Source organism: Pezoporus flaviventris, unplaced genomic scaffold (assembly GCF_033815535.1).
Source record: "Pezoporus flaviventris isolate CSIRO_AGI_PZ_B2104156 unplaced genomic scaffold, CSIRO_AGI_Pfla_v1 ptg000090l, whole genome shotgun sequence".
Lineage (NCBI taxonomy): Eukaryota > Metazoa > Chordata > Aves > Psittaciformes > Psittacidae > Pezoporus > Pezoporus flaviventris.
In genome coordinates, this window is record NW_026892638.1 from 4000260 (window position 1) to 4013689 (window position 13430).

At 43.9% G+C, this 13430-nt stretch overlaps 2 protein-coding genes and 1 long non-coding RNA gene across 4 annotated transcripts; all 3 read right to left on the minus strand.

The window, feature by feature from the left end:
- Positions 1-131: 131 nt before the first annotated feature.
- On the minus strand, positions 132-5847 carry CENPH (centromere protein H). Of its 2 annotated transcripts, XM_061475749.1 has the most exons (6): positions 5268-5847; positions 4549-4605; positions 3610-3677; positions 3277-3324; positions 1976-2136; positions 132-410 (listed from the first exon to the last, which is right to left on the minus strand). In XM_061475749.1, exons 2-6 carry the CDS (start codon positions 4602-4604, stop codon positions 327-329), a joined length of 417 nt encoding a protein of 138 aa, XP_061331733.1. In that variant the 5' UTR covers position 4605; positions 5268-5847; the 3' UTR covers positions 132-326. The 2 variants fall into 2 exon arrangements, with proteins under 2 accessions (XP_061331733.1, XP_061331732.1); XM_061475748.1 differs by lacking the exon at positions 5268-5847 and having other exon boundaries at positions 4549-5132.
- A 639-nt stretch (positions 5848-6486) lies between these two features.
- On the minus strand, positions 6487-6707 carry LOC133280800 (uncharacterized). Its single transcript, XR_009747289.1, has 2 exons — positions 6639-6707; positions 6487-6543 (listed from the first exon to the last, which is right to left on the minus strand). It is a non-coding gene; the product is annotated as an uncharacterized LOC133280800 (long non-coding RNA).
- A 570-nt stretch (positions 6708-7277) lies between these two features.
- Positions 7278-11306, minus strand: CCNB1 (cyclin B1). Its single transcript, XM_061475747.1, has 9 exons — positions 11098-11306; positions 10924-10990; positions 10108-10596; positions 9717-9899; positions 9193-9351; positions 8565-8801; positions 8003-8143; positions 7642-7752; positions 7278-7382 (listed from the first exon to the last, which is right to left on the minus strand). Exons 1-9 carry the CDS (start codon positions 11304-11306, stop codon positions 7278-7280), a joined length of 1701 nt encoding a protein of 566 aa, XP_061331731.1.
- Positions 11307-13430: the final 2124 nt, after the last annotated feature.

The following is a 13430-nucleotide window of genomic DNA, read 5'->3' on the forward strand; positions in this document are numbered from 1 at the left end:
TTTGGACTCCACACAGGGCTTGGGTTAAGCTGAATTTTACATAAAACCTTGAAATGTATCAATTCTTCTTTTTAACTTGGGAGAGTATAGCTATAAGTGGTCTTTTCAGATAGTTTCATAAGCCATGGCTCCTGTTCAAACATTTACTGTATACCAGGAACTAAATTTCACTTCAAAGAATTGTGTGACTACATTCTCAGTCTCTTCAGTGAACAGACACCCCCAGAAAGGTCAAATTGTGTTTTCATAATGTGTATTAATTTATTAAATTCAGGAGAGTGAGTATGTACACTATATGAAAAAAATTAAAGACCACCTCTCCCAACTCAGATTTTTTTTTCAAGCTGTAGAACAACTGCCTTTAAAGATGGATCTTCTGCCCAGTTAACTCTGCTTCCAAGTATGATGCACTGTAAGAAAGGAAGTTTGGTTAAAAAAAAAACAAACAAAAATCATGAAAAATATTATTCCCACTAAATTCTCTCAAAATCTGTCCGGTTTTCAATTTTTAATTTGGAAGCCCTTTAAATTCACAGCAGTATTTGAAGTAGGTGGGATGGGACAAAGAAGAAAAGTAATTCAGATCCTGTTGCCAATGCATAGGTAAAAAAATAAGTGGTGCTTTGAACTCCCCAGAGATGCTTGCACACTATCCCTATTTTTAACATAGGAATTTAGAGGATTTGTTTTTTAACACATAAAGTTTGCCTCAAACTTAAGATACCACAGTTGACATTCTCACCCTGCCATTCTGGACTGAAAAAGGGAATTATTAAAGTTAACCAATAGAAGATTTGCTCTACTTATGGCTCGGAAGATCTCAGGAATACAAAACCCGGAGATCTAATCTAAACCCCACTAAAATGTTTAATTTCTTGTTCTCAATATGAGATCTAACCTTGTTATCAATGCAAGCTAGTAGTAGATGGCATGCAACACAAAACCATGCAACTCGCTTTTCTGTCTTTGAAATTCTTCTGATCATCAAATTCACAGTGTGATTATATCCTGTCTTTACCTGAAGCCCCCCACTCTGTCCTCTCCCTTCCCCATTTTTTTTAAATAAACTTTGTACATGCTGAACTGGGATTTCATAGCCTGTTTGCAGATAAAACTTGAGAGCAGTTACAATTTACTGTGTAAATTAAGTGTGCCTCCCATCTTTGTACCTAGGTCACTAATCCATGTGGCTAGGCAAAGGAAGCCAGGACAAATCACACAGTGAGAGGCACAGTTCCTGGCTGCAGCACAGCATATGTGACCTTTACTGAAGTGCCCCTCTGAGCACAGGATGCTCCAGAGGCCCCTTCACCCTATACCAAACCATGAGCTTTTCTTCCTCGCTTTGTCTTCACACTCCAGATGACGTGCCAGCCAGCTACATAGATTCAGGCTAGTCTGCAGCATCTGATACCAAATGAGTAACCAAAAGACAGAAAGTTACTGGAGATGGGCCATGGGTGCAGGCCAAGGCTTTCACAAGGCTTCAGTGGGCAACACAGAGAAAGCACAGCTGGTCAGAAGGGCAGAGTGCAGAGCAGCAGCCTGGCTCAGTGGTATCATGGGATTAAGACCTACTTATTTTTCCTAACCATGAGATAGGGGAACTGATTTGGGGGGGTGTAGGGGTGACTTTTGACTTTCAGCATAAGGAAATACAGCCACTGCTTTAACAGACATTCTTTGAGAAAATGCATTGTTTTTATACCTTTAAGGGAATAAAAAGAGTAAGACAGATTGATAGACTGTCTTGAAATTCCATAAATATTAAAAAAAAACCTCTGACAATTTAATGCTTGCAACCTTTAAAGCAATAAAGATTTATTCAGTTTTCCTTTCATATAGCTGTTTTTCCATTACTATTGTTAAAGTCATTAGAAAACAGAACGTTGCCCAAAGTTACGTTTACTAGACACTATATTATTGTTATTATTGCAAAACTGCACTCTGGCTTTTAAAAGCTGAAACACCTTACCTGCAATACATTTTGAATTACTGAAGTAATCTTTCTCTCTTTCTGGTAGGCAATACGCATCTCCTCCAGCACTTTCACCTCCCCAGTTGTTTGTTTCTCCTTTAGTTTGTTCATCATGTCATGGATTTCCATTAGTTTCTGTCTTCCGACTTTTTTTAGTACTTTTTCCATTATGAGGAAAATGAAGTGTTAAAGAATAGTAAGATGATCAGCAGAACTAAAGATCTGCTTTTTATCTCACAAAACATCTAAGGCACTCCCACTGCAATACCCTTAACCTCACACTCCATCCCTTCCCACAGTATATATCAAGATATTCCTTTCACACAAGAGGCAGTATGTCCTATGGGTACCTGGTATCAAAGCACATTCATTGTTTCCCTGGCTGCTAGCAAAACAGAAAGTACTTTGTACACTGTCTCTTATTTTCATCAGACGCAGACTGTAATTCGAGTATCTGTTCTACATCTCACCTACAGTTGTCACAATTTTCATTGTCAGATGTTTAAGATCTTTCCCCCTTTTTCAGATTTGACTGGAAACAAATTCTAAAGTTGTACAAGAGGTATGTGTACCACATCAGTGAATATTACCAGTGTTCTATAGGAAGCCAGGCTAAAAAATAGACTGAATAAAGCTATTTAGAGGCAGTTCTTACATTGGAAGAATGCTGACACAGCATTCCTCCCCTTATTTCTGAAGATATTAGGGGCGTTCACTTTTTCAAAAAAGATAGATACTTCCTTGCATTAATTTCATTACTGTCAACATACACACCACTTTGTATGCATGAAACACAGTGACTGTTAAAACTGTTGGCAAACCTGGTCATGTGACAGTAGGTTCACTCAAGAAAATAGATTCCGAAGGCTGACCGCATCTAAATTTGACTCACTCTAACAAGCCTACTGAATACCAACATACATACAAAGATTCTTTGCAAGTAAATTCCATCCCCTATTCTGCAAACATTTCATAAAGGTGCAATCTGCCAAAAAAAGGTACTTTAGATATTGATTTAAATTACTAGATGATGCGTAATTTTCTGGGGAGCTTACACTAATAATAAAACACCACCACATTCTTTGAGAATCTTTTCGTGTCTCCCATTCTAATGGTCAGTCTCATGCTCAAGTAGACAACACTGCAGCTCATTTTTGCAGTACTTCCTGCTCTTTTCAGAAGTTTTATAACTGTGTTGAGCATCTGGTAGTTACTTCAGATGTAAATTAATACTGCTACAAGAACCTTAAAACATGAACTGTACATTCAAACAAAGTCAGTATAGCTAACATGCTTACAAAGTCTTTCCTTTTGAATGTCAGCCACTTTCTGTTCCTTTTCACGTACTTGCTGGAAAAAAGGAAAAAAAAATATTTCTTAGACTCCTGGCTCCAAAATATTTTGAAAAATGCTAACTCCAATCACAAAAGCAGTTAAGGGCAGCTCTAGAAACAGACTTTCTTACATACTCACTTTAAGTAATAAATTCAGTGACTTTAACACCAGTAGGCACTGCACCTTTTGGGCCACACATTTAGCTTCAAAGGACTTGTAAAATCTAAATACTTTCAAACTGCGTTTGTGCCTATCATGTTGACCTGAACAACTGCAATAGAAGCTATGACTGCCACTTACCTGCTGACATACAGCTACTGCCTCGCTGAGCCTTACTATGTCTTGCAGAGTTTCCAGCATCAGTCTAAGGAAGGAACACAGTTGCATACATTAAGAGTATTAATGAGTCAACAGCATAAATGTTTTAATCAAGGTTATTTGGATTAAACAAAAAAAATCCCCAATCCCCTCCCCCCCCACACCAAACTGCATTTTTTTTTTTTTAACAGTAATTATACTAAGTATTGTTGTAGGAGCCAAACAGCCTCCTTAATTTCCCTCAGTTTCTCAGTTTCAGTTAAGTCTGTCTAACATTTCAAATCACAAAGCTTGAAAGGCATCACAGAAGCCTAACCACTTGAGAATGGCTAATTGAAGCTCTTGAATTCTGGCATGGGGCAGGGACATCATGATGATGCAATGTTTTCAGCTGCATTTCTGACAGAAGTTAAATTTCTTATATTACGCTTCAGATGTGTTCACCTGTTCATATTGGGCAGGAAATTAAAAGCTGATTCTAAACATGTTCAAAACTTTCTGTCCTTTTTCAAGGACATTCAACTTCTACACAACAAATTAATGAAATAATGAAGGCAGGAAAGCAGCGCCAAGGCCCTGTTACAAGCCTGTAATATGTGCTCAGCTATTATAAATGTAGATAACTCATGTATTAAAGGCAAAAAAATTCTTCACTACAAACAGTTCTCACTAGTAAATAAAAAATTATGATCTCGGTAATCAAAGATTGGTTAGTTCAGATGTAAATCCACCCTGGGTGTAAGAGTCCTGATCATGCAGATTCCAGCCAGAAGGTGGACGGTATATCATTCAGTCAGAACTGGAAGAAAGAAGCTTGCTTTTTAAAAAAGGTACAATGCAGTAATGCAGAAATGTATCAGAGAAAACTCTGTAAAGACCATTCCTTTCCAGCCATCCTTTTCCCAAGAACACCTTACTGTGAGTCATTATCATTTTGCTTCATTTTGTCTCTCAGGGCAGCCATAACCTGCATCCTGCATAGCATGGAGAAAAAATAAAACTGATGAGAACTTACATGAAACTGGGAGAAACAGACTGAGACAAGTAACAGAAAATATATTTCCTAGGCTCCATTTATAGCTACTTTAATATTGGAATTATATATATAAAATTCTCAGTACCTTTTAAATATCATGCTTCTTAAATAAAGGGGCTTAATCCTCGGGACAAAAAAGGTTCATCTATGATTACTGGTGAGTGGCAACTCCCTTCTCTCTTGCAAACAAACTAAGAAACCATTAATCCCACAATCTGCAGAAGGTAAACTGGGCAAAGGTGGGAATTCAAATGAACAGCCATGCAACACAGGAAATACGTAATATTTATCCTATCAACTACCTTTTCATAAGCATTTGTAAAATGCAGCCAAGAAATATGTTTACCGATTCATACAGTCAGACTTCCACAGTTTTGCAGAAACCTCTGAGTTTACATATTTCAACTTGATTCCTCCTTCCTCCCCTTTCCCCCCAGTATCACCAATTGTATTCCTACTGGTTCAGTGTTAGTAAAAGTCACTCATGTTTGTACCACACCCTGTATCACTTTGAAATCCTGTTTTAATCAGAATTATGTATACATGTATGTGTGTACGCACAAACAGAAAACCTCCAAATAAACAGGAAGAAAATTCTACCTTTGCAAGGCTAACGTCTTGCTCCAGAAAGAGGCTTTTTCATTCTCAATGTCTTTTTTATAATCTTCTATGACACTGAAGGAAAAAAAAACCACAAAACCAACAACCCAAAACTAAACACACACACACAAAACGACACAACACCCCCCTCCCCAAGAAAACAGAATCCTAAACACTATGAAGATATCAAAAAAATCTAAAAGCAGTGTCACAACTTTAACTTGCTCTCTAAGTATCTAAAGATTTTTTCCTGTAAACCACAAATTATTAAGGCTAGGAGTATTTTAGCATGCTCAACTTGTATTAGTGAACTCTAGCCATCTGTAAAGAGCACTGCAAATTTAGAAGCCACATCAGATACAAAACTACATCATCAGACTGAGCAAAATATTTCTTCCCCCATAATTTCCTTTATTTTCACCAGACTTCTGCAAAGTAATGATGGTTAATCCAGAGATTTACTATACAGCAGTAGCTAGAGAGGACCTCCAAACTCAGTTCTTAGCCCTTATCTTCATTTAAAATACATCAGAAGTTTTAAGTTATCCAATGACGTACATCTGCACAGGCTTTTGCTTGCCAGCGTAAGAGTCAGCTGCTTTACCTGCAAAGACAGAATGTCATTAACAAAAAAGGCACAACAGAGATTTTTAAATGCAATCTACAGAGCATAAAGCAGCCTGACAACTGTACTAACAAAGTATTTCTTAATTCTCCCTCCACACCTTATCATCTCTTCCACTATTAGTGAGCTATATGTAAGAAATTACTAGGCTTTACTGTATTTCCATTTAGCGCTTTTGAGACATGTCAAAGCTAGTTGGCAGCACTGCTCTATCTATGCAGCCTGGCTGGTTCAGTGGAAGATACAGGCAACGGAAACACGATAGGAACAAGAAAAAAAGCCTTAAATCAGTATTGCTGCCAAGCACTTAGGCACACTTAAATAATCATCGCTTGTCTGAATGTCAGAGAAGCCGAAAGTAGAAACCGAAGGAGAGAAAGAGCAGTGAGCAATAACCGGACGGCAGCTTTATAAGCATTTAAACATGTTTCCAACAGCTGTCTAGAAACTGAAGTCAGATAATCGGTTAAGAAAAACATTTCATTGTTGTAATGAACACTTTTGATAACTTCAAAACATTTACGTCTATTACAACGTTACGTTCAGGGAGGGCAGAGGGGGTTGCTGGAGGGAGCCAGCGCAGGGAGAAGCTCACCGGCGTCAGCTACAGCGCTGCACTCCAATAACTGCTGCTTCATCTGGTCCTTCAGGCTGCAGCAGAAGGACAATGGTCAGGCCCCGCGCCGCTGCCCCGAGCAGCGGGCGCCAAAGGGGCCCCGCAGCACCACCCGGCCCCCAGCACTGACCGAAGCAAACAGAGCACGTCCACCGCGTCTAGGGCCTGCTGCTCATCCTCCGGCGGCTGCTGCGGCGGCGACTGCTGCTGTTGCTCCGCCGCCGCCATGACTGCCCCGCACTCCGTTCAAGCTGCGCGGGGCAGGGACACCCAGCAGCCCGCGCGCGGCGGGCGGGCCCTGGGAAGGAGCCTGCTCTCCGCCCGCCTCCCCTCTCCACAAGGGGGTGCTTCGGTAGAACGGGAGCGGAGTCGAGGAGCAGCGCACAAACGGGACGGGGGGGGGGGGGGGCAGGCAAAGAGCAGGTAATAGCCTCGGACCCGTTTTCTCCTTCAGGAAGCTACACACAATTAACATAAGTATACTACAGTAAATAAATACTGCGATAACAGAGCTACGCTGCCACTCGACTAGTACAGACACCACATCAGACATGGGCCTCTGCAGCCGCGCCAGGGCCCACCCACCCCAACGCTGCTCACAGCCTCAATGCCTCAGCGGTAGGCGCGAGTTACCTGTACGACTACAAAATAAAAACCACACAGAAGAAAATGAAATACTTTATTAAACATCCCAAAGTATAAGCAAAATTCATAATAAGGGTTTATAAAAACAATGTTGGCACTGACTTTGTGTGGGAGGTAAAGCTTTTTAGTTATTGACAGACTCGGCTAGATTCCAGATGACAGGTGAGTTCAGCTGTTCGATGGTGCTTATCTTGATGGTTTTAGAGCTAGCATATTTTTTCTTGATTGCCTGCAGAGGTAACTTTGATTCAGTTTACTCTGTTCATAAATTTACACTATTCCAGCTTTCCCAAGCCTTTAATGGCCAAGCCAAACCCATCCTGGCACACACACCCAGTTCATGGCTGGCTCACACCACTTTGGCAAGAGCTTCAGTTGAAGTCTGAGAGCAGTAGCACAGCTAAGCCAGCCTCAGAGCACCACACATTCCCCACACATACTCCCCAACTGCACCACACATATTCCCACCTGCATCATGAGATTCTTACTTTCTCCTTGGTGGTAGCCTTATTCGCAAGAACTACATTCTTTGCTATGTGCTGCATAACTGGGAGGAGGTCACTCTCAGTGTAAGATGTGTAGCACTGTAGAGTTTCTCTCTGAAAGGAAGGGAAATCATTAGACAACCTTACCAGAACAACCCATTTATCTGTTTATCTTCTCTTGGGCAGTTTTGGTCTCCTGCCTGCCAGAGGACGGTTAACAATTACTGCCCCTTTTTAACAAGTCACTGAGAGACAAGCAAATGCTGAAATACCACAAGGAAGCAGAAGGTGGATACTTGGCCTTTTAAGCTGGTGGAGATGGAGAGCAGGTCCCAAACTGGGTGATCTGACAAGCATAACTTACCCACTCACATCCCTTGAGAAGTTTCAGAGACAAACAAGAAGCAGCTGCTGCAGTCTTGGATGGAGGGAAGTGAACCATATCATAGTCCAGAATGGTCAACTCCATCAGGTATTCGGCCAGAACACGCTGTCTTGTGTTTACCTACAGAAGGAGAGTTGAATATTGGCTATCTCTGAGGCAAGAGCATCCTGTCAAACCTTTGTTTAATCAAGCAGGAAGAAATACTTCCTTAGCAAGCGTTTTGAGAGCTAAGGACTCGAGACTTAAGTGGCTTAATAGCAGAGCAGTTCTGAGCTGTATTAGGCTGCTTAGTCTAAGACCACTCCTTTCAATAGCAGTTACCTGCAGTACCAGGCAGATTTTTTAACTCCGATTTTGGGTGGGTTAGGCTCATGTGACTGAAAGCAAGCAAGACCTGTTTCTACATGGGAGACAGGCCTTAACCAGGCTTAGCTGCTAAACTTTTGTTATACTCAAGTTCTGAACCTTTTAAACAACCTGCCACAATTGAAAATGGCATTTTCCAGATGCTGCTTATATCAACATGTGTTCTCAGCTCTACCTTTGCAACTTCTAAAGCCATATTTAGGAATTGTGAAGCTAGGGGACAATTCAGATGAAAATTCAGGGCTTGCAGGATCTGAAGCTCCATCTGGATGATTTGTCTGGTTGTATAAGTGTTACTGGTTACATAGACAAGGTCTGCAGCATGCAAGGGACGCTGTTCTTCATATTTGCTGGCAATGAACATAGCTGTGACACCAACCAGCTGCAGCATCTTCTTAGAAACAGTATTGTCCTGTAGGAAGAAGCAGTAGAGATTTATATGAATCATAGGCCTGAGCTCAGAGCACAGCTTTTCAATGTAGCCTGTGTAAGATTTGTTCAATGGCAGGATGTTCATATTTGCATATACAGAGTAACTGTACATCATCTCTTGCAGTCATCTGCAGGGGTTTTGGAAGGCTTTGAGATCAAATCAGGTAGAAGAGGAAGCAGTTTTGATACATCAAATCCCTCTTCACAGCTGAGGGGGTTATGTGGTGCATAAAATTCAACATCAAATGCCATTTGTTGGTCAGCTATATTTTGTTAAGGGTTACATGTCTATGATGGTATTACAGATCAGTGCTGCCTGTGCTTTTGCTTACAGAAGAAGGAATTTCCTGACACATGGCAGAGACACTCACCTGCAGGAAGCAATCTATGATGGCAACTGACAAGTACAAGGTATCCTGAAGGAGTTTGAAGCTTATCTGTACTTGCACAAGCCAGTCTATTAGTACAGCACGCATTTTCCCATTGATTTCTTGCCCAGTCAAGTATTTGGGTCTGATAGTTCGATTTTCCTGTGTGGAAGGAATAGAGTTAATAAATCTTGTCACTTAGCTACAGCATTACTATGTCTAGCCTCTGTGGCATCTTACAGCTTATCAGAGCTCAGTATAGGCAAAACCTACAGGCATAGGGTTTCCTTGTTTACTAGAGATGGGCTAGAAAGAACATGGTATTAGTACTACTAGTTGATTTATCTAACAACCAGTATGTGTTTATGTAATCAGCTCAGTTTAATCTTGCATTTTAAGTTGGGATATCCCTTACTAGTGCCTCAGGAAAATTCATGGGTGAAAGTGAATACCAGCTCCAAACCACACCTACGACAGGTTCAGTGTGTCAGGAGATGCCCCCTGAGCTCTGATCTACTTCTACCAACCTCAAGCTCTCTCAGATACTGGTAGATGTCCTTCGCATAGTCGTGGAAGTACTCTGGGTCGTTATCATCTTCATCAGCTACATTTTCCACATGAAGCAAGTCATGAGAACAAGCCTGACGCATCACATCATCTGATGGTGCACATGCAGGTATTTCCATGGGGATTTGGGAATGAGACTCCAGCTGCAAGGAAATTCAGGATCAGCCCAGGCAGTACTTCCCTCAGCCCACTGCGGGCCGGGCAAAGGAAAGCTCCTGTGGGGTGAGCTACACCCAGCAAGGCACTGAACTGCTCACGACCTCTATCCGAGGGCACGACTGAGGGCCCCTGCTCAGCACGGCCTCACCGCATACCCAGCCGTGGCAGAGGGCGCACCGCCTCGGGCCGTACCTGTTGCGAATGGGGTTCTGGCTTCGGCTCCGGCGCTGTTGGCGGCGCCCCCTTCTTGGGAGCGGCTCTCCTCTTCCTCCTGGTAACGTGGTTCGCCTTGGGACTGGAGCGCAAGGGTCTGCCGTCCGGCTCCCCCCCGCCGCCTCCACCGATCGCCGCATTTCTGGTGGCCCCCTGTGCCTTTGGCTCGGTGACGCGGTTGCCGATGTCCACCAGCGCCGTGCGGGAACTCGGCCTCGTACTGGGGCCGGCCACCGCGGATCTCCTGAGGACCGGCAGCCCGCTGTCTCCGCCTGGCTGCTGGGGGTGCTGCGGGAAGAGAGGGGGCCGGGCGGTCAGCGGGAACGGGGGAGAGGAAAGGGACTGCACGGCTGCACCCCCGAAGCCGGAGAGTCGGGGGAGATGGATCGGGGGAATGGTGCACGCGCCGCGCTGTCCACCTGCCCCCACCCTGAAACAGGTGTGTCCGGAGAAAAGCCGCGGGGGGGACTGCAGGGGTACATGAGCTCACACCCACGAAGCAGGAGGGCTACAGACGTGACTCCGGGGAGCAGTGCTACTGCTCCTGAGAGCTGAAGGGGAACCCGGGAGGACCGAGGGAGTACCTAAGGAGAAGCGTGCGCCCCACACCTCCACCCTCCCCGCTCACAGGGAACTAGGGCGCGGCGCGCCCCGCACCTGCCCGCGAGCCCGCAGAGCTTCGGGGCGCAGGGAGGGGAAGGTGTCAGCAAGACACGGATGACCGCCACCCTCACATGAGAGCGAGCAGGCACCCAGCCACCTAACCGAGTACCGCTGGGCCGGTCTTGTCCTTACCCAAGAAATCGTCTGCGACATGCTAGGGCAGCGGGGAGAAGCGGAGAGCAGAACGATGGACGCAGCGCTGAGCACGAAAACAAGGCGCTGGCTAGCCGCTGCCTATTTATAGAACCCGTCCGCCGCCTCTTATTGGCTGCCGGCGGTCCTCCCTCAGCGCGTTCTTGTGGCTACCGGCGGCGGAAACCGGCGTTCACCGTGTTACGGCCTGGGCGGACGGGGGCGTCCTTGTGCCGAGGTTGGGGCCTCCTCGCGCCGAGGTTGGGGCCTCCTCGCCCGGGGTGCAGCGGTGAGCGCCTGGAGGCGGCTCGGAACAGTTCTCGGTGTCCTGCCTTGGGCTGGCTCCGGCACTGCCCGGAGACGAGCCAGAGCGTGGCATTCATACCGGAGGGTTCTTGCCGTGCTGTGTGCGTCCCACCTCACGTTTTAACCAGAAAAGCCAAGGTGCACTGCATAAACCGGTATTGAAAACTACATTTATTCTTTCCTCATTACATGTACATAGATCACTTACTGCCAGTTTGTTGTAAATCTTTGCTTCGTCTTTGAAAGTGTTCTGTTGCCTCTGGCTGCACACAAGCAACTGACTACCTGGAATGCTCCCCACCACAGCATTTATTAACCATGTACATCAGTTGGCCCATACCGGTGATTTGAAAACCTGCCCTTACAGCACAGCTGCAATACATCTCATGGGGGGAAAGCCTAAACCCTTTTTTTTTGAGGTTTATTGCCAGATACGGGCTCTTTTTAAACAACTTTAAGATAGACAATGTTCGTTGCTGTTGTCTTTATGTCAGGATAGCAGGAAAGCCACTGTGCATGTGCTGGGGTCACATGGGAAGAGCTACCAAATGCAAGTGAAGATGCAGATTTTTGCTTGCCTGTGAAGTAGCCAGGCATGAGCTGATCTTCACTGCTGTAATCATCCAATGAGGTCCCAGCCACCTTCATTTGCTTGTGGTCCTGTTGCTAGCAGCTGAAGTGTGCAATCAGCATTTGCTCAGAGAAGTTGTGTCAAGCATTAAGGCTTTTCAGTGATGTTACACTAACTTGATTTGAAAAAGGAAGAATTTGAAAAAAAGTAGGGAAAAACCACCTACCTATCCCCACAGAGCTATTTCTGGGTTTGTTGAAATGCTCCCAGCTCCAGTCCAGCCATGGCAAACACCAGTGGCACATGTAAATAGTAACTGAAGCTTTTTGTTCGAGAATGGTTTTCAGAGCAAAGGGATCACCCTGCTTACAGGCTGAGTGTAATTGCAGCACTGTTATTCAAGTGACCTGGGCCTTCTGGAGGAGGTGACATGAGAAAACCACTGCCAAAGGCAAGAACTGAAGAAAACAGGTTCGAGTTCTGGGCACTCTGCTGGCTCTGCAGCACAACCCTGAGAAATGAGGGACTGTTACCTGTGCAGTCAACATTCATCACTACATGCAAAAGCAATGCAACTTCCAGAAACGTTCTGAGCACAGTTTTTCAAGTCAGTCCTGTACTGCAGACAGTGTTTAACACAGCACCAGAGGAAGAGAATGGATTGTAAACTTGTTTGTAAGAGTCACAGAAGAAACTGTGTAAACAAGAGCAGACGAATTGCTCAAGGACATTCCGAACTGCGCTGCTGGTGGGTCTGATCATGTAATTCCTACATCAGTCTACCCTTAAATTCCACTAACATGAAGTCTGGCCTTTATAACAATACTCAGGTGCTGATCAGTATATCAGTAATATAAATTTATACCAGAACAAGAAAACAGTATGACGAAGTAAGGCTGCTGTGACACACAGGTGAAAGATGTTACTCATTCTCACTAACCACTGAACAGACTTGCTGAATTCCATAGGAAATATCTAAGGGCTTCAGACAAGAAGGGGGCACAGCAAGACTGTAAACAGATGTAAGGGAAACTACCTCTGAAGACACGGTATTACCCTGTTGACAGGTTTTCACTAAAGACAGATTTGTTTTCTTCACAGTATGAAGACCCCAACACACATTATTTTTTCTTAAACACTCTTTCTCTTTTGAGGCAAGAAGTCTGAATTTACAGTTTGTTTCTGCAACCTGTCAAGCCGCAGACTAATGTCACAGCTCACCATTCCAAACCTGAACTGCTTCCTTTGGTAATAATTGAAGGTACACCTGGCTACAGGACATCTGCAGCTCTGCTATGGTATTACAAAAAAAATCGAGTCAACACAGTAATGTATGTTGAAGAGGTGAAGTTCAGGTGAGTGCTAGGATGGTCACTGATTAATTACTTTAATTTTTGAACTGTTGCATTTGCAGTTTTTCAGAGAAAAAGTACCAAAAAAAAATTGTTTTACAGGTTTTTTTTTTTTGATTTTCTCAGGAAACAGAGAAGTGTCTGCAACTTTCTCCCCTCCCTATTTCTCACTGTTAACTGTGGATTTCTCTCCTTAAAAAACATAATTTGATACAAATTTTCACTGGTAACATCTATTTGCTCACTAAAATTAAGTTTAGAAATCAGATCTGTTTGCC

What these genes read in the sequence shown, in the direction of transcription:
- CENPH (XM_061475748.1), bottom strand. Translation starts at nt 4,616, where the DNA reads ATGCTATGCAGGATGCAGGTTATGGCTGCCCTGAGAGACAAAATGAAG. An exon ending in CAAAATGATAATGACTCACA is followed by an intron (nt 3,678 to 4,548) that starts GTAAGGTGTTCT and finishes TTCCTTCCTTAG; the next exon opens with ACTGATGCTGGAAACTCTGC. An exon ending in AGCTGTATGTCAGCAGGTAA is followed by an intron (nt 3,325 to 3,609) that starts GTGGCAGTCATA and finishes TTTTCCAGCAAG; the next exon opens with TACGTGAAAAGGAACAGAAA.
- CCNB1 (XM_061475747.1), bottom strand. Translation starts at nt 11,306, where the DNA reads ATGAATGCCACGCTCTGGCTCGTCTCCGGGCAGTGCCGGAGCCAGCCC. An exon ending in AGTATCTGAGAGAGCTTGAG is followed by an intron (nt 9,352 to 9,716) that starts GTTGGTAGAAGT and finishes CCTTCCACACAG; the next exon opens with GAAAATCGAACTATCAGACC. An exon ending in TTCTCAAGGGATGTGAGTGG is followed by an intron (nt 7,753 to 8,002) that starts GTAAGTTATGCT and finishes CCTTCCTTTCAG; the next exon opens with AGAGAAACTCTACAGTGCTA.